The sequence below is a fragment of the Emys orbicularis genome, chromosome 5 (assembly GCF_028017835.1).
Source record: "Emys orbicularis isolate rEmyOrb1 chromosome 5, rEmyOrb1.hap1, whole genome shotgun sequence".
NCBI lineage: Eukaryota > Metazoa > Chordata > Testudines > Emydidae > Emys > Emys orbicularis.
The window spans coordinates 87,923,366-87,944,186 of record NC_088687.1 but is presented as its reverse complement, the minus strand read 5'-3'; the positions used below and the strand labels follow the sequence as shown (position 1 = coordinate 87,944,186).

At 44.2% G+C, this 20,821-nt stretch overlaps 1 protein-coding gene across 2 annotated transcripts in view; it reads right to left on the bottom strand.

Moving 5' to 3' along the window:
• The window catches only part of MTUS1 (microtubule associated scaffold protein 1), a 151,542-nt gene that overhangs the window by 104,830 nt on the left and 25,891 nt on the right, over positions 1–20,821 (bottom strand). Inside the window, exons 5-6 of one of the 2 annotated variants that reach the window (XM_065405100.1) lie at positions 19,890–19,994; positions 18,344–18,394 (exon numbers count right to left, since the gene is read on the bottom strand). In XM_065405100.1, the coding sequence (XP_065261172.1) occupies positions 18,344–18,394; positions 19,890–19,994 (156 nt within the window). Of the gene's footprint in view, positions 1–1,897; positions 1,912–18,343; positions 18,395–19,889; positions 19,995–20,821 lie in introns of both variants that reach the window. The other variant, XM_065405101.1, reaches the window with a different exon arrangement.

Here is a 20,821-nt window from a genome sequence, read left to right as displayed (position 1 = left end):
CTCTGAATTACATCACACTGTTCATGCTTAATCTGTTACCCGACTCAGTGGGAATGAAGACCTAGCAGGAGAAGGAGGGGAAAGTGGGTGGTCCCGAAGCTGAATATCACCCAATAATGTCACAGATCATGTAATTGTACTTCAGAGACTGTTAAGGAGAAAATTACTTTAATATTCCTGAAGGCATATTTTATATTGAGGGGGGAGGAGAACTAATCAAGACTTGTTTCATTCATCTAATTCTGATTCCATTCTGACCATTTTCTAATTGACTTGAATTTATCCCAACTTTATTTAATTATGTTTCATGTTTTCTAACAGAAAGGTTCTTTTAACATACATCGAACATACCACTACATCCATACGTAAGTCCTTACAAGTCCACAGAAAATAATGCTATTCTGTACAAACAGTTTAATATTTAGAAGGCTCCTAAGTACCATTCCGTTTTGTGGCCTGGCTCTGCACATTTCAGTATACTGGGATAAACTCAAAGAAGTACTAATCTTAATTTAGTATATGACATGCTCTGGACTTCAACAAGAAACCAGTATTTCTAGCTTCAGCTGTAATCTGATAATGGATTGATTCAAACACTACTGTAAACCACCATTATGCAAGTCCTTGCACAACATGCTGACTTAGTATGCACTTAAATAACCCAAAAGATTTATATTTTTCCACTCATTTATGATGCAAATTATTAAATTATTCTACCTTTAAGTAGAAAGAAATGCCACCAGATTTCTAGGACCGTAACATAGCCAAACAGAAAAAAAATGGTTTTTTTTAAATCTGGAGTTGAAAGCTAGAAAGCAGAGAACAGTAGTCCAACAGGATTTACTAGGAAACCAGGATAATAGAAACAAAACAAAAATAAAACATGCTTTCTCGTGTCTAAAGTTTAACAGATTAGACTACTGGTCTCAGGCAATTTCTCACAATCAGTTTTCAGCATCCTCAGCCCACATGGCTGAGGGATGCACCTTTCACAGAATTCCAAGAGCAATGGCCTCTTTGTCTCTTAAGAGATGGATGCCAAAATAGCTTTACGCTTCTCCTTGTATTTCTGAAAACTCACTGTTTTGTCCCCAGAGTCAGGATGACTTGTTGCTGTTCTCTTCCTGTTGACTTCCAATCCTCCTGTTGACCCTATGTAAATAGGGCTTCCATTGCTTAATTTATGTTAGAGACAGGTAGATAGTTACCATCCCACCTGTCTGGGGAAAAAAACCTGTTTTTCTTGTTTGATCAGAGACTTTAAAAGCATAGTATCTGTAAGTGTCCATAATTCCTCATATATAGTGTTAATCCATACATGTCAGAGTTCTATTAATCAGCAAAAGACATTGCTCGATACACTTTTATAGTACAACAACAACGTACAATCAGTTGATGCAATTGCTTATCCTTTAGGGGTTCAACATTTCTGTTCTCCTTTTAGGGTGTCTTGGACCCTGATTGTCAGTTTCCTTTTGCAACAGCACATTTTTATATGAACATGAATTATAAAAATGCATGCTGCTGAATACTAGATTTACACTGGTCACCTTCCACTTGCAAGGAACACAAACAGAGATGGCATTTTGTGACGAGAACACGCACAGTCTACACCCAAGGGTAACCATGAGGATTACTGAGCAGCCCTCTGCTATCCAGTGAAGGATAGGGAGCAAAATATAGCAGGACACAGAATAAGAATAAAGTACGGGACACAGCAGAGGATAAACACAAAGGGGATGAAACCAAAACCAGAGAAGAGGTGCAAAGAATGTATGCAAGAACAAAGAAACCTTTAAAATGGGACAGGGCTGCTGACTTGAGGTGGACAGCAGAGATACCAGCAAGTCTTGCTTCTGTTTTTCCTGGGTAGAGTAGCTGGTCATTAGAGACTAACAGGGCGGCTAGGCCCTACCAACACCACCTCAACTGTAGTAGAGCCAGGCAAAATGTTTCTCAACTGTGTTCCAGTTAACACTTAAAAAAAAAAAAAAAAAACACACAATTGGGAAAGGAAAGAGCACAGATTCACTAAAAAGCCATCAACTACACTTAACTTGCAAACAAGTTATTAGCATTACGTAAACCTAGCTGATATAGAAGCAAATAAGGCTTCTGTTAGCTGTGATTTGTCAACAAGTCTTCTGAAATTGAATATTCAGGATAAAGTCCCAAGTGGTAAACGGATTTATCTTCCATCCATAGATTTCAACATGCTTTATGAACAAAGTTAGTTTCAACACCCTGTGAGGTAGGGAAGTATTAAAGATGCCATCAAGGTTTTCCACCTGAGTCCACATGTGCAATTCAAGAGTGGAGACCTCCGTCAACTGTGTTGACCCTCTGAAGTTAATTACTGGTAGGTGTGCCTGGCGTAGCTGCTGGTGAGGAACAATAGCTTCGGTTTTGCTGTCACCAAGGGCTGGTCTACGCTCCCTCTTATCGGTGCAGTTAAATAACTGCAAACCCTTGTGTGGATACATTACATCAATTTAAAGTTAATTAAATTTCTTTGGGCAAGTGAAATATTAAACCATGTTTAAATCTGCTTGCGAGTCTATGCACAAAGTGGCACTGGTTTAACTACATTGATGCAACTTTCATTAAGAGAAATGTCTAAAAGGCAGCTTGCTGCTAAACTGAGGATTGTTGAATCTTGGGCAAAGTGATTTTGATTAATATCCTCTAATCTCAGTGTAGTCTCAAAGCAGCCAAGAGGTCATAATTGTGAACACATGCTTTATACACCCTCAGAAGACATCTTCCAACTAGTCTTGTTCAGGATATTCTTTTAAGATGTCCACCTCTTTTAGAAAGAGGTAGCATGGAGACACTTTTGTGAGATACAGGGAGCTGATACGGAAAGTTATGAATACTTCGATGTCACAATTCTATAAAAACTGTAGGTGATCAGATCAGTGAAGGGAAGTTACTGTATATTGGTTTATTAGAATTTCATGTGCTACTACACTGATCTATACACCTATTATTCTATAATTCAGTGGGGTCTGTGCACAAATGCGATACACAGGGTTCAGATAAAAACATGCAAAACACGCACTTGAAAGGCAATGGGACACACTGATAGCTTCAAGGAGCCTATCTCCAAGCAGTTGCAAACATTATTTTGCCAGAGCTGGAAGTTACCAGATCAAAGGTAGCTCGATCCAAAAGTGGCTCGATTCCTGCAAAGATGAGTCAATTGCCAGAGGTTGTCCAGGTAGTTGCCAGTGAGCACTGACAGGGAGAAAAGTTTATAGGGAGCTAGTTGTACCAGAGTCCCCATGCAGATGATGGTTACACACCCGAAAAGCTAGTTTCAGATAGTATGTTTTAACATTTGCTTTCACCAATACTTAAAGTTTTCACCAAGAGGCTTCTGTTCTTAATACTTGGCTTTAAAGAGGCTGTTCGGTTGCTGATTACCACTGTTATTGCCCTGGAGGGAACAGAATTGCATGGTCAAGATACCTTGTCAGACCTGCTGAAGTAAATTATGGTTGATACACAGGCAACTGCAATCCAGGGTGTGGTCTGAGTGGGAGAGTCATACTATTCCACCCCAATAGAAGCGAGAAGCCTGAGATTGGAGACAGGATGCACTTGGAGAGACCAGGAGGAGTCAGAGGTGCAGTTAGCTTGGTAACTATGACAGTCTTAATTCCCTAGCAATAACAGGAGCTCTGTCTTAATTCTTTTGAGATTTCTCTAGCTGAATTGTGCAAGCTTCATGTTTTAACCTAATATTAGTGCTTCTGCCTGTTGCAGTATACGCAGCACTCTTTCTTCCAGAGAAATCCAGTGGAAATTTAGAAAACATGCAGTTTGAGGGGAACCCTATAATTGTACATGGAAAATAACAGCTCACTGCTATTCTAAGCAGAAGAAAAATGAGGTTAAAGTTTTCTTGTCAGTTCCACTGCGACCCACAACTCTGAATAGTATTACAATGTTATACTATTACTTGAAAGCTAAGCTGTATCTGAGATACTGTAGCTATTTGCATGGTCAGAAATACATCACTGCATCGCTTTACATTTGGAAAGTTATTACATCCATAAGGCAGAAAATATATATTTTTTTAAAACAAAAGCTTAAATTCTGCAGAAATTCTTAGCTCTCCCTCTCTCAAACAAAATCTATTTACCATTGACAAGTAGGTCTTTCCCAGTGGTGGTTGATGCCCAAAATAATGGTGGAGCTGAGCTGCAGGTAGCAATGTGTATTCTACCATACTCTTCCTTGCAGATTGATCCTCTTTCAAATTGTGGCACTGGTTGGGACAAGATGGTCACATGAGTATTTTTGGTGAAGAAGTGGGTGAAGGGGTACTCTTTCAGAATAAAAAATTGGGACACTACACACGAGGGCAGGATGGGATGCCCACTTTACTGTTGCTCTATAAGTCCCTTCTCCTCCTCCCTCTTACACTACCATCTCCCTTCACATATCCAGTTTAACCCACAACCTCATTCACAAATTGACTTAATTCCCTACTACATTCATATACCCACACACCATGCTCTTCACCTTCTACTTAGAACCAGTCCCCTCCCACCTGATGGTCCTGGGCAAAAACTCTTCCCCCCCCCTCCTAATCAGCACCCATCAATCCAGTTTTGAAGTAGTCTTTAACAGAAGCTGGGTCTGGAAAGGCAGGAGCAGAAGCATGAAGGAGTGTGCAAAGATACTGTTATATTCTGACTCCGGGCTGGCTGACCTGAATAGCCTCATACAGTCTGTATTCTCTGCAACTTCTCCCCACTGCCGTGTATGGTCTGCTGCAGGGTCAGATGTCCCCTGCTGTTAATCAGATATACTGCAACCTGTAGGACTAAAGTAGCTGCAGTCTTTCCAGGAGTTCCTGGGTCAGCAGCCTTTTCTGCACCTCACAACACAAGCTGTACCACACAGCAGATGTGTGTGAATAACTAATTTTTCAGTTTGCTGACCCAAACCAAAATTATTCCATTTTCAAAACTGCCAGTGAACTGAAATGATCCATTATTTCCCCATCTCAATTCATAGATAAGGCCAGAAGAGACTATTGTGATCATCGGTATAACAGGCCATAAAACTTCCCTGAATCAATTCCAGTTTGAACTAGAGCACACATTTTAGAAAAACATCCAATCTTGATTTAAAAGTTCCAAGGATAGAGAATCTTCCACCGCCCTTGGTAAGTTGTTCCAATGATAATTTACACTCACTGTTATAAAATATATATATATATATATATTATTTTGAGTCTGAATTTGTCTTATTTCAGCCACTGGATCTTGTTATACTATTGTCTGCTAGATTGGAAGAGCCCTCTACTCTCAAATTTCTGTTCCCCAATTTCTGTTGTAGACTGATCAAATCACCCCTTGACTGTCTTTTTTTGAGCACCTTGAATATCACTGTAAGCCATGTTTTCCAATCTTAATCATTTTCATGGCTCTTCTCTGTACCTTCACCAATTTATCAGCATCCTTGAATTGTTGACACCAGAACTGGACACATTCCAGTAGCAGTTACACTAGTGCCAAATACAGAGGTAATGTAATCTCTCCACTCCTACTCAAGATTCCCTTTTTATACTCCCATGAATCACATTAACCTTTTTGGCCATAGTATCACACTGGAAGCTCGTGTTTAGCCATGACCCCTCAATTTTTCCCCCCAGTTACTGCTTCCCCAAAGTCCCCCATCCTGCAAGTATGGTCTATATTCTTTGTTCCTGCATGCTTACATTTGGGTTTACTGAAACTCAGTTTTCTTGCACCCAGCTCACCAAGCAATCCAGATTGCTTTGCACCAGTGACCAGTCCCTGTTATTTACCACTCGCCCAATCTGTGTGCAGGATCGGCTCCAGGATTTTGGCCGCCCCAAGCAGCCCAAAAAAAAAAAAAAAAAAAAAAAGCGCCGCGATCGCGATCTGCGTCGGCAATTCGGCGGGAGGTCCTTCGCGCCGAGCAGGAGTGAGGGACCATCCGCTGAATTGCCGCCAAATAGCTGGACGTGCCGCCCCTCTCCGCAGTGGCCGCCCCAAGCACCTGCTTGCCAGGCTGGTGCCTGGAGCCGGCCCTGTCTGTGTGTTAGAAATAAATTATTTTCTTTTCTTGTAGGTCAGTGATAAGTATTACCCAGCACAGGGCCAAGAACCAATCCCTTTGGGATTCCACTCGAAACAACACTCAACGATTCAGGGATGCTGGAACAATTTTGATAGTGGCTGGGATGAGAACCATTGACCAAACTGTATACCCCTTATATAATGGAAACCACTTCAAGCCAGCACCTATGTAATGAATCTCCATTTACAATTACATTTTGAGATCTCTCGGCCACTATTATCCATTCAACATGTGCCATGTTGATTTGGTATTTATGATGCTGGCAGACCTGGTGTCAGCTTATGTCAAAGCCCCTAGACCTCACTGAATACTGACAAATGCATAGCTGGAAATCAATCTGGCTCACCTGTGTGCTAGTGTTGTTAAAACTGGTATTAGATTAATAGAGATGTGTTTAGTGTTTGGACTTTATTAAATGCTTGTGAGTTGCTGCATACATTAATCTCACTTATTATATCTGTATCCCATGTTACAAGGTAATCGTTAACTGTTCGTTCTGTTACTATGAAAGTGTTTACTATGAAACTAGAAATCCCCACAGTGAGGAGAGAAGCATTAACAAGTGTGAAATACTACTTTACCACAAGAGGTGTCATCGCCTGCCCCACAAAAGGCCTATAGACACCAGACAAGCCACTGTGGAACATCATCAGAAAAGACTGTTTATTTTTCCCCCACACCCATGTAGAGGGGACAAATACTCATCCCATGACAGCTTGAACTCTGGGGGAAAAGGAATAAAAATCGCTGTCAAGAAGAAATTGTCATTATGCTGCTTGGAATTTGGAGAGGGCAATAATTCTAAGCAAAAGGAAAGGATCCCCAAGCTGCTTAGCCCTAAAGGACTTCTAGAGCTTGCACATCACAACAGCTTCTACTACTTTCTGGACCCTAAGACTAACTCATTTGTGTGTATATTTACCTCCTTTAACATTGTAAATCTCTCTCATTTCCTTTTCTTAATAAATCTTTAGTTAGTAAATTGTAGGATTGGCTACAAGCACTGTCTTTGGTGTGTGATCAGAGGTGCAAAATACCTGGGAAAAGTGACTGGTTCTTTGGGACTGGGAGTAACCTGAATATTGTTGGGAATGGAGCCTAAAGCCCTATGGCTAGAGCCTTCCACCCACCACCCAAGGGCTGAATCCCGACTCTGGGAAGGTGAGGAACTCACTAGCTGCCTGCTCCTCCAGCTTGTCTCCCCCCCGGGGGGGGGGGGGGCAGGGCCCAAACACTACTGAAGGCCTCCTCTCCCACCATCACAGCCCAGGCAGCTGTGGCCACAAGAAAAGCCCCCTGGTGGCTGCATTTGGCCACGGTGGCCACATTTGAGAAACGCTGATTTAGGAACTGGTGTCTAAATCTAAATGCCAGGACTTTCTATTCAGAATTTCAGCTTCAATTATTGGCACAATAGCAGTCTACCTATCTGCAGAATTGCTATTGTGAACTAACGTTAGGTTTTTAAGTTGTATCTAGGATTTCTAAAACGATTGCTCAAATCAGTAGCCACACCACATATACAAAAATAGCACTGGAGTCATGCCTTAACTGCACTTTCACAATAGACAGTGTTATGGCTTAAATTCTGTACCTCCTTCTACATATCCTTCACCAATCCAGCACTTCAGCTGTGGTCTATACCAATCAATGTAGACAGAGTGGACACCTCAAGGTCATGGCTGTTTTCACTCACGATCTTTAAAGGTCACTTAATTCTACAAATAGATACCTAAACGGAAAAGTACGCCATACTGCAGATAAGAACCCTGAACACAGATTTTTAAATATAAGCAAGACCTTTTGTGCTAATGGGTGAATAAGCATATCTAGGCAAAAGTTACACTTCGAAACAGTCACCACATGGAACATCCTTAATAACCCACAGCTAAGCTCCAACGCAATAGGTGTTATAGTTTCTGTAAAATATCAGTGATTACCATATGAATCCAATTAATCATGGCCAAATCCCTCTGCCCTTCACAAAAGCCCCCACAAATTAATAGATTCATAATATTGTACCCATAAATCCCTGAGATTAAGTCCTTGCTGAGTCCTAGCAAAAACAGTTCTTCGCTAATGACCAAAAACCCGATTGTTCCAATTTTGAATTAAACTGAACCTGAATCCAAGCCAGCCCTAGATTTTGCCACTACTCATGCTCCACATTAAGAGGAGGTTACTCACCCTGTGCAGTAACTGACGTTCTTCGAGATGAGTGTCCCTGTGGGTGCTCCACTCCAGGTGTTGGTGCGTCCCTGCGCCTTCGCTCGGAGATTTTTCGTAGCAGTACTCGTACTGGCCACGCATGCACAGAGGCTGCCCCCCGCTGTGAGTCTAGGATAATAGTACGCATGCATGGCCAATCTCCTCAGTTCCTTCTCTACAACGGAGGCTACCCCAACTCCGAAGTAGAGGGGAGGAGGGTGGGTAGTGGAGCACCCACAGGGACACTCATCTCGAAGAACGTCAGTTACTGCACAGGGTGAGTAACCTCCTCTTCTTCTTCGAGAGATGTCCCTGTGGGTGCTCCACTCCAGGTGACTTAAAAGCCGTATATCTTAAGGAGGTAGGGACTTCGGATCTGATAGGAACGCCGTTGATAGTACAGCCCTGCCCAAACGTATATCAGATAGAGGGCCTTGAGTAAGGGCATAGTGTTTAACAAATGTGTGCTCAGAGGACCAGGTGGCTGCTTTACAGATATCAGCCAGGGGAACTTTGCGTAAGAATGCTACAGAGGCAGCCATAGATCTAGTGGAGTGTGTTCTGATGCCGTCTGGAGGTGTAGCTTTCTTTATCTGATAGCACAACCGGATGCACTGGGAAATCCAGTTCGAAAGTCTCTGGGTAGAAATAGGCGTACCTTTGGAACGCTCCGCGATGGAGACAAAAAGTCTGGAAGAATTTCTAAAAGGTTTGGTTCTATCCAAATAGAAGGACAAGGCCCTACGTACGTCTAGTGTATGCATTGAGGCTTCGAATGAGTTCGCATGTGGCTTCGGGAAAAAGGTTGGTAAGTGTATTGGCTCATTAATGTGGAATGACGAGTGTACCTTAGGAAGAAAATTGGGGTGTAACCGAAGGGTAACCTTGTCTTTGAAAAATAGCGTATATGGTGGGTCTGCCATAAGAGCTGCTATTTCTCCTGCCCGCCTGGCGGAGGTAATTGCCACTAAAAATGCTGTTTTCATCGAAAGGTGTAAAAGGGAGCACGTGGCTAGGGGTTCAAATGGTTGCTGAGTTAGGCAAGATAGAACTAGATGAAGGTCCCACGGAGTGGTGGGTGGTTTTATGTCTGGGTATAGGGTTTGTAGTCCCTTGAGGAAGCGCTTGGTGATCGGATGAGCAAATACAGAAGTATCATCGATTTTGTCATGAAAAGTTGTAATAGCAGCTAAATGGACCCTGATGGAACTGGAAGAAAGGCCGGATTGCTTAAGGTCCAATAGGTATTCAAGTATGAGCGGAAGAGATGCTGACGTGGGACTAAGTTGTTTAGTTGAACACCAGTGTGTAAATCGTTTCCACTTACATAGATAGGTGGTGCGAGTAGATTGTGTTCTGCTATGTAGGAGCACTCTTTGAACTTGTTCAGAGCAATCTAGTTCGTTTTGGGAGAACCATGGAGGAACCATGCTTTGAGGTGGAGCATGGGTAGGTTGGGGTGGAGAAAACGGCCGTGTTGTTGTGATAGGAGGTTCGGAATGAGAGGCAAGGGGATTGGTGGTCGAATCGACATTTTGGTGAGAAACGGAAACCAGGGCTGTCTGGGCCATGATGGGGCAATTAGGAGCACCTTGGCCCCATCTGTTCGTATTTTTATCAGGACCCTGTTCAGAACCGGTATCGGGGGAAACGCATAGAGTAAGTTTTGGTTCCATGGGATCATGAATGCGTCTCCCAAGGAATGTTTGCCTAGCCCTGCTCTGGAGCAAAAATTGGGACATTTCTTGTTTTTTGCAGTTGCAAAGAGGTCTAATTTCTGGGTAGCCCCAAATGCGGAATATGTTGTGAATGGTGTGCTCGTTTAATTCCCATTCGTGATCCCACGGGAAACGTCTGCTTAGTTCGTCCGCTGTGGTATTCATCACTCCGGGAAGATAGGCCGCTGATACCCGGATGTTGTTCGCAATGCACCAGTTCCAGAGCTTCAGAGCCTCTGTGCACAGAGAGTGGGATCGAGCTCCCCCTTGCCTGTTCACGTAGAACATGCATGCAATATTGTCTGTCATTATGCGTACGTGTTGGTTCTTGATCAGTGGCAGGAATTGACGGCACGCATTGCGAATGGCTCGAAGTTCTAGGACGTTTATATGGAGAGAGGACTCGGTTGAAGACCAAAGCCCCTGGGCTGTGTGGTGAGACATGTGTGCACCCCATCCTGTCAGAGATGCATCGGTCGTCAGTATGAGGGATGGAGCCTGCTGAAGAAAGGGGACTCCAGAGCAGAGGTTGGAGTGAATTGTCCACCACTGTAGAGAATCTTTGACTCGGATAGGTATGGAGAGAGTCTTGTTTAAAAGGTGCACATTCGGTCTGTACACTGTGGCCAACCACGCTTGGAAGCACCTCATGTGTAGACGTGCATTTTGGACGATGGAGGTGCACGAGGCCATGTGACCTAGTATTTGTAGGCAGTCCCGGACAGTCATCTGGGGACTGTTGCGAATCGTTGTGGCCAGTTGACTTATAGAATTGAAGCGGGCTGGTGGGAGAGATGCCAACCCCGTCCGGGAGTCTAGGTATGCCCCTATGAACTCCAGATGTTGGGTGGGGTATAATGTGGATTTGTTTTTGTTTACTTGCAGGCCTAAAGATAGGAAACAATCGATGGTAAGTTGTATGGATCGGAGAGCTTCGTCGAACGTTGAAGCTTTGAGGAGGCAATCGTCTAGGTAAGGAAATATTACGACCCCTTGTTTTCTGAGGTAGGCTGTAACTACGGCTAGGATTTTGGAAAAAACACGGGGGGCCGTGGACAGTCCGAAGGGGAGAACCCGGTATTGGAAATGTGTGGAGCCGAGAGTAAAGCGTAGGAATCGTCTGTGGGACGGGTGTATAGTCACATGAAAATAGGCGTCCTGTAGGTCGAGGGCTGAAAACCAGTCGCCCTGTTCCAGCGCTGGGATTATAGTGGTGAGAGTGACCATCTTGAACTTTTGCTTTTTGACAAATTTGTTGAGCCGCCTGAGGTCGAGGATTGGTCGCCATCCCCCATTTTTCTTCTCTGTTAAGAAATAATGGGAATAAAACCCCTTCCCTCTGTGTCGTTCTGGCACAGTTTCTACTGCTCCCAGTTGAAGGAGATGCTGCACTTCTTGGAAGAGTAGTTGCTCGTGAGATGGGTCCCTGAAGAGGGACGGTGAGGGTGGGTGGGTGGGAGGGAGGGAGAGGAAGGGGATGGCGTATCCAATTGTAACTACCTCTATGACCCATTTGTCGGATGTAATTTTTTTGCCATTGATGAGAGAATGGTCGTAGGCGGTGTCCAAAGATAGGCGGCTGCTGTTGTTCCCGCGGTCTATAGGAATGTTGTGTAAATGCGGGGTAGCGTGGACGTTGATAAGGTTGGTATCTAAATTGTCGTCTTCTGGTCGCAGGTGGCTGGAGACCTAGGGACCGGAGGGTTGCTCTTGCGTCCTTCATCGAATGAAGCATGTCGTTTGTGGTGGAGGCAAAAAGTTTTTCCCCGTCGAAGGGAAGATCTTCAATGGTGCTCTGGACCTCTCGAGGGAAGAAGGAGGAAGAGAGCCATGAACCCCGTCGCATGACCACTGCTGTGGCGGTCGACCTTGCTGCAGTGTTAGCTACATCGAGGGCAGCTTGGAGAGCGGTGCGTGATATGGTTTGTCCCTCGGAAACCAGAGCTGTGAATTGTTGTTTCTTCTGCTCTGGGATGTGATCAATAAAATCCATGAACTTACTATAGTTTTTGTGGTCATATTTTGCAAGGACTGCGGTATAATTAGCTATGCGAAAATGTAGCGTCGAGGATGCATATACTTTACGGCCGAAGAGGTCCAGGCGTTTACTGTCTTTGTTGGCCGGGGTGGAGCGGGCGTACTGTTGTTTGGCCCTCTGGTTCGCAGCGTCCACTACCAAGGAGTTTGGCGCCGGATGGGTAAAAAGGAATTCAGAGCCCTTTGACGGGATGAAGTACTTCCTGTCCGCTTGTTTACAGGTAGGTAGGCTTGTGGCTGGATTCTGCCAGATGGATTTAGCGGGTTCTAAAAGGGCTACGTTGATTGGCAATGCCACTCTAGAGGAAGAAGAGGGCTGCAGGATGTCTGTTAGCTCATGCTGTTGTTCAGTGACTTCCTCCAAGTTAATTTTTAAGTCACCGGCAGCTCTTTTAAAGAGGTCTTGGAATTTTGCATAGTCATCCGACGGTGTTGGAGGAAGGGGAAGTAAGGCTTCCTCAGGCGTTACGTCGGGCTCTGCTGGAATAGGAGCAGGACTCAGTTGCTCCTGGGAGTGTGACGGTGCTGCCTGGTATCTTATGTCACCGGCAGATCCGTCACGTAGCGGTGCTAAACCGGCGTTGCGCCTGGTCGAAGTGCCGTAGCGCATGTGTTCTCGGGGGTACGATACCCATGGTGCCCAACATTGCCATGGTGGTGGGTAGGGCATAGGTGGTGCCATCCAAGGGTTCACTCCCCATGGGGCAGGATCCTGATAACAGGCTGAGGTGATTTGTTTGTAACCCCTGTTGATTGGGGTGTGGGAGTCTTGATCAGGAGAAAAAACTGCCTGTGGATCAGTTTCCTCCTCACTGGAGGAAGGTTGTTCTGATCCTGAGTCATGCACTGGAGAAAAACAGGCAGTCATCAGGGGAGACTGCAGAGTAGGTGACACCGATAGATCTGCTGTCTGAGTAAATTGAAGAGGTGAGGCTCCTGCATGAGGTGAAAACTGTGGAGGAGGAAGTTGCCCTGAGGGAACATTCCTCTGAGCAGGGGTTTTGCCTTTGATCTCCCTGTCAGTCTGTGCCGTGGTTGCCGGTGCCGTGGTAGGTGCCGGGGGGGCAACATCAGCCCGCTGAGGGTCAGCCAGGGTGGGAAATGTCGGCACCGCGTCCATCTCGGTGCTGAACGGTGCCATAAACGAGGCAGGCAACTGAAAGCCTGAAGCCTCGGCACCGGAGCCTCGCGCCGCCGCCGCAACCTGAGGCGGCTTTCGTGCGGTGCCTGAGGAGCCCGGCTCTTCAAAAGTGCTGAGGCGAGGAAACACAGGCAGGGAAACTGTTGACCTGCCTGAGGCACTTTTGTGCCTCACCAACTTCCTTGTTGGAGAGGGCTGCCCCTTCTTTGAAGTTTTCTTCAGGTTTTTTGAAGCAGGGGGGCTGTGTCGGGCAGTAGAGCCGGAGTCGGCGCCTGGGTCTGAAACTGACCCGATAGACTTCTGCAGGAGGAGCAGTTTCAATTTGAGCTCCCTGTCCTTTCGTGCCCTGGAACTGAGTTTGGTACAGTGGGCACATTTTTGGGGAATGTGTGTTTCCCCCAGGCATTTTATACAAAGAGAATGGCCATCAGAGAGTGGGATAGCATCCTTGCATGTTGAGCAGCGCTTAAAGCCTGTGGAGCCAGGCATGGTAGAAGCGGCTGCGGCTGAGAAAATTTTTTTTTTTTTACAGATAAAGAACTAATAAACTAGACTAACAAGAACTGACAACAAACTAACTACTATAACAGGTAATTGTAAGAAAGTGAAGGATTTCCTAACGAGTCTGCTGAGCTCCGTCTCAGGCCGGGGACGGTAGAGAAGGAACTGAGGAGATTGGCCACGCATGCGTACTATTATCCTAGACTCACAGCGGGGGGGGCAGCCTCTGCGCATGCGTGGCCAGTACGAGTACTGCTACGAAAAATCTCCGAGCGAAGGCGCAGGGACGCACCAACACCTGGAGTGGAGCACCCACAGGGACATCTCTCGAAGAAGAATGTACTTTTCAATTAGCTGCATCCTCTTTCCAGCTCACGTTACACGCAGGGGGATTTTTTTTTTTTTAAATCAAGTTCAGAATTTTAGAAGTATTTACATTAGCAATAGAACACATTATTTTATAATGTTCTTTCTTTAAATTGCTCAGCAGGTTGAAAGATTTGACAAGCTCTGTGTTCTTAGTAGAGACTGGTGTTAAACCTCAAGTTCACAACTTCCTTTAATGAACGTAAATTTTATGTTCGGCATAGCAATAAGCCAGTGTTGTAAAGCACTTGGCCTTCAGGCAAAATCCAGTCTGTTTGAAGCTCAGCGTGACTGATTTAGATTTCAGAGAAAACAAACTCTTATTTGAAAACAATTTAGTTCTTATGATTGTAAAAAAGTCTTCCAAACATGAACAAAGTATAAAACCAGTGCAGTGATGTCTTCTCAAATCTGTAGAGCGCCTGAAACTCAGATATCAACACCCTACTGATGAATAGGACAATTAGTTTATATCTAAATAATGCCCCCAATTTGAGCATGGGTGAACTACATATGCAAATAGTCAGAAGATAAAACTCTATTCTAAAAGTCTCTTTTCCTCCAGTGACGTTAAATGCAGCAGTAACTTCCTTAAGTACAAATTTCATTACCACAGAAAGATCACAATCAACCTATTATCAGTAGGAGACTTTCTGTGGATCTGGCAGATTACAGGGTCCTTATGCCAAAGATCAGGGGTGGGCAAACTATGGCCCGTGGGCTGGATCCATCCTGCCAGCCATTTCAATCTGCCCCTCGAACTCCCGCTGGGGAGTTCGGTCTGGGGCTTGCCCCACTCCGGTGCTCCAGTGGGGGAGCAGGGTCGATGGCCACTCTGCGCGGCTCCTGGAAGCAGCAGCATGGCCCCACTCTGGCTCCTACATGTAGGGGCAGACAAAGGGTTCCGCACGCTGCCCCAAGCGCCGCCCCCATTGACCGAGAACCACGGCCAATGGGAGCTGCAGGGGTGACGCCTGCGGACAGGGCAGCATGCAGCAAAGCCGCCTGGCCACGCCTCTACGTAGGAGCCAGATGGGGGGACATGCCCTTGCTTCTGGGAGCTGCTTGAGGTAAGCGTCGCCTGGAGCCTGCACCCGAGCCACCAGTCCCCACACCCCAACCTCCCCACACCAGCACTAATCCCCCTCCCACCCTCTGAACCCCTCGGTCCCAGCCCAGAGCACCCTCCTGCACCCCAAACCCGTCATCTCCTGCCCCACCCGAGAGCCTGAACCCCCAGCCAGAGTCCTCAGCCCCAACCACACCCCAACCCCAACATTGTGAGCATTCATGGCCCACCGTACAATTTCTATACCCAGATGTGGCCCTTGGGCTAAAAAGTTTGCCCACCCCTGCCATAGATACAGCATACGGACAGTTAATAAAAATGTCACTTGGTCTTCACTAAGAGTGACACCCGCACAGTTAAGTCAAAGACGGATGTCTAAAATGTCAGAACAAAAGCTTTACTTAAGAACCGCAAGCTAATAAAAAAAAAAAAAAAAAAAAAAAGATGCTGGGCCTCATTCTGCATGGCACTAGCTGGCATTGGGCATTCAGTTAATTCTGAAGAAAGATCATGTGACTTTTCCTTGAAGTGTAAAAGCATTGTACTACAGAACATCCAAAACAAAACCCCTCAGTATTCCTCACACAATTTTTTTCACTTTGATACAGCTCGATGTAATCTGATCAATAAGAATGAAAAACAAAAAAGTAAGCTTCTGAAAAAGCAAAAAAAAATTCATTAGAAAAGCTTGTGAGCACAAAATGGTGCATGGTCCATAATTCCAAAGGGCAGGAAATAAAGTGTTTTAACTTGAGGATCAACTTTCACTGGCATGTGATGAATTATGCATTTCAGTGTACAAAGTGTGGCTCACTTGTTAGCAAACGAATAGAGAAACTCATTTCCCAACATTCCCCCCCCCACCCCCCCAGAGCAGGGCCGGCTCCAAGTTTTTTTTTGCTGCCCCAAGCAAAAAAATTTTCCTGTGCCCCCCCGGCCCCGCCCCAACTCCGCCCCTTCCCTGCCCCATTTCATCCCCTTCCCCAAATCCCCGGCCCCGCCTCCTCCCCCAGGCCGGTGCATTTCCCCTCCTACCCCTCCCTCCCAGCTTGTAACCCTGGGGGGGGGCCCCAGAGGAACCGTAGCTCATCTCCGCTCCACCTGCTCCCCTGAGTGCGCCGCCACTGCTCCCCTTCTCCCCCCTCCCAGGCTTGCCATGCCAATCAGCTGTTTTGCGGCAAGCCTGGGAAGGGGGAGAAGCAGAGTGGCGGTGCGCTCGGGGGAGGAGGCGAGGTGAGTTTGGGGGGGGGGAGCGGTTCCTCTGCCCCCCCCCCAGGATTACTTCCTGCGGCCCTCCGCGCACCCCCCACCGCCGCAGCTCACCTCTGCTCCGCCTGCTCCCCTGAGCGTGCCGCCGCCGCTCCGCTTCTCCCCCCTCCCTCCCAGGCTTGCCACAAAACAGCTGATTCGTGCGGCAAGTCTGGGAGGGAGGGGGGAGAAGCAGAGCGGCGGCGGCGCGCTCAGGGGAGCAGGCGGAGCGGAGGTGAGTTGCGGCTATGGGGGGGCGGTTCCTGTGCCCCCCCCCAGGGTTACTTCCTGCGGCCCTCGTCATGCCCCCCCACCGCCGCAGCTCACCTCCACTCAGGGCCGGAAAAAAAAGGAGCCGGAGTGCCACCTCTTGGAAAGCGCAGCCCCAAGCACATGCTTGGAGCGCTGGTGCCTAGAGCCGGCCCTGCCCCAGAGATCTCTATTCCAGTCCAGATGCATAGGTTTAATTGCACCCACTGCCAACAAATGGTGACAAAATAGCTAAATCTTGGTGAGATTACCCCTTCTGCTTCTCTGAACTGACGGACACATGGGCTCACAGAACTCCACTGAAACTAAAAAGTAACACTAGCAAAACGTAAGTGACTGCAGAAACCAAAGTAAAACTCTATTCAAAGTCACTGTGCTAAACTGCTGCATCATGGCAAGGGTATGAACTTGTAATAGAAGATCTCAAAGAAAGGAAGCAGACAAGTTAAAGAAAAAAAAAAAACCTCTCTTCTCCTGTATACAAGATCAAATTCCAGACACTTGGAATCCTTGTATTGGTTTAGTAAAAGCTAACATATGATCCACAGATTAAGGCCAAAAGTGATTTGTAATCTAGTTTAATCTCCTGAACAACAAGAGAGCATTTCTCACAGTAATTCCTGCATTAGGCCCATAACTTCTGGTTAGCTAGAACACATCTTTCAGAAAGACATCCAATCTTCATTTGGGAGGTGGTAGTGTCTTCCAGAGACATGTAGCACCTTTCCACCCTATGTTGCATCCAACAAGCTTCTAGTTCTAGTGAAGGGACACATTAATGCTCCAGTGGCAAGTTTAGTATTCCTATCACAGACCTTTTCTCTCTTTTCACAAAGACCCCATTAATCTGTTCAAGTGAGTTGGAAAGTTCTTTACGTACAAGGGAATGTCCACCCAAGATTTATTCTGCCTCTATCAACTGGCTGAGTAAGAACTAGCTCCACGTTTGTGGACTGGTATGAAATATAGGAGAGAGAAGAACTATTAAACAAAACAGAAGCCTCAGAACAGAATTATTTAGAATTTCAGCCACTTTTTAACCTCTTGTCACTCTTCCCAATGTCACACAAGTTGATACCAACATTTCTAGTTAATTGCAACCTACCATTCAAGCACAGCATGCAGTAACATACGCTGAGGCTGCTGCTACTAAAAAAAAAAAAAAGTCAAGAATGTCAGCACAAGCCATAAAAAAAAAAAAAAAAAAGGACAAGCTTCTGTTCAACATGAATCTTCTATTTTTCCCAAACCAGATCAAGTTTGTTTTAACAAATTATTGCCACATGACTAAACTGCAAAGTAACTATATCCAAATTTGTTACCCATATGTTTCTTGTATGTTGCTTTTAAAAACTTCCATTTTGTCTACAAAGCATATAGATGAAAAATATTAGTACAGACTCTACAGTTTGGCAGCTGGATGGTCTAATAGCACAGAACTAAAGCACAGAGAAAAAAGGTAAAATTGTATGTTTGAAACTTGAGTCTTCATGGTTGGTTACATCATACTAACTTCTTGTGAGGCTACTTAATTTAAGAATGAAACACTAGGATACTATACCAAAAGCATCTTAAAGATGGCATATAAGGATATATAATTGTGGGGACCTCCCCTTGTTATCCATTAACAACAATTTGGGGAGAAAACAGGATTGGAGAACTCACCGGAATTGAAACCCGACAATAGTCTTCGGGGCCCATTCAGTACAGGAGTACCTATAATGTTCAGAGAAGATATGGATGTAACATTCTAAACTGTATTAAGATTTATGAATAAGTTCCAGTAGATGGGTAAAAAAGCATCTTCCCAGCCTCCTTTCATGTACCCTCCTTGTGTGGTGGCATATGTAATTCAGTAAGATATTAATATTAATCCCAAAATTTGCTATGACATTAAGTTGCTGGTAAGATATGTGAGAATGAAACACGACAAGATTCCTGTTAATTATGAACTGTTTTACCGTAATCAATCACTTTTAATTGATATCACTAGTTAAGAGCTTGACCTTTAACTATCCCATTTGTTAGCACTGGTAGTGCTGTGCTTCATGTAAGCCAGATAGTACTATTTTATTTTATTCTGTCCACAGTATTGCCACTTCTGAGGCCTTTAAGAATGAAGTGGCCTGTAATAATTGTCAGCTTTAATCTGTGGGCAGACATTTACATATCCTTCTCAAAAAGGAGAAAAACCAGTGGTTACACACTAAAGAATGTAACCTTTCAAGTTAACAGGAGGGAAAAAAGCTAATTTGTCTTTTATTAGTATGACCTAAGGACCACATAACTGACAGTAACCTTTAGTGTAAAAACTAAGTAAGTGGAACTATTACTGATAACTCTTGCACGGTAGAGACTTAAAAATAAAGAATTTTAGAGTAGGTTTATTGGTTTTCAAGAACACTGTTACTTGGTCCAATTTGCAAAGATAAAAATAAAGAATTAAAAGGCTCAACTCATCTGGCTGCGCACAGGAAGTATCGAGATCTCCATGTGAGACCTTACAAGCATATGCTTCAGTAAGTAGGAGGCAACACAATTTGCATTGTATCTTAACTACTGTACATTAGTCTGATGCAGTGTCTGATGCAGTTCAATTTTAACTCTAAGCCACATGATAGGAACTTTGTGAGTAGTCAGTGAATACCTATGACAAGATGTCAGATTCTAGAACCTTTCCTGAAGATTCATTTCTATACTTTTAAATGTGAAGACAACCAACTAGATATGTCCTTTTAATTCTAATTTAATTCTAATAATTTAACTCTAATTCAGCATTAAAATGGGTTTCGGTATCTGAGACAGGGAGGTAAGGGGGCAGAGCTGTTATCTAAATTAAACAAAAACTCCAAGAAGGGGCTAAATTTGGGCCTCATCTTGTATGTATACTCCAAGTAAGCATTATTCAAATCCTGTTTAAAAAACATTTGTTTTTATAAATACAAATTTAAATGTAGATAAACAAGTGACATTACAGGCCCCTGAATCTTTTTTCCAGAAAATGAAAGGTTAGTATTTCACTCTGATGACAAAAAGTAAATTAGGGATTTTTGTATTGGGGACAGATTTGTGAAATCCATCTCCACTTTCAAAGTTTCAGCTACAGCTGAAGCTCTGCTAGAACTGGCAATCTTGAGCATTTCAAAATTGAACAGCAGAGCTCTCACTAAAGAAAGGGAAGACTGCAAAGTGTAAATGAGAAAGACTTTACCCAATGGCTGGTTGCCTCTTGGCTCACTGGTTTTCCTTGCTGGAAGAAATGGTCCAGCTGATTTTGGTATACATTGGTTCAGTGAACCAGACTTGTTCTTTGTTCCTAAAAAACCAAAGACTTAGATTAGGTTTTTAAATTTAAAACTAGATCCATGATAAGAACTTGTCCAATTTAAGAAAATAACTTAAGGTTACTGATCATTTAAAACCCTGAACTTTTTTTTTTTTTTTTTTTTTTTTTTTTAAGAATCAACATATAGTTAAAGAGGAAATTGATTCTGAACTATAGCCTCCATTAGAAAGATTTTTAAAATGGCGGAACAATGACTTAGATGAATAAAAACTACTTTAAGTCAATTTTCTTTATTGAAAATTGAGAATGGAAAAAATAAGATACTTTTAATAGTTTTAAGTTAATAAGGAGTGTTAGTAAACACATTTTCAGATGTATTCCAAAATTAAATTTACCTTATTACATCTAAATATAGAAGTGGCAACAAACAGCAGCAAAGTACCACCACCTCAAGGCCTCTGCCTTTCATACTTAAAGTTACAAGTTATTTTATAGCTTGTCATCCTCTCAAAGCGTTAATCACTTCTGTTAGTTATTCAGTGTTTTAAATCCAATTTTTTCTGTTGTGCTTTTCATGAAATTATCTCAAATTCCTACTTTTCACTGAAATACAATAATGTGCAACACCACTCCTGACTTAAGACATGTCAGAGTTCAGTAACCTGTTAGCCCAAAATGTGCTTGACAGAAGCATTTTAGCAGTAAGTATTTTGGAGAAAGCTTTTCAGCCATCTCCTATTATGCCACTTCATTTTGGCCAGTGAATGAAGCTGCTACTCCATTCAGACCATGTATGACAGTAGTTCATATGCTGTATTGTACAAAGAAAGATTTAAGAAAAACCTGCACCTGGTCAG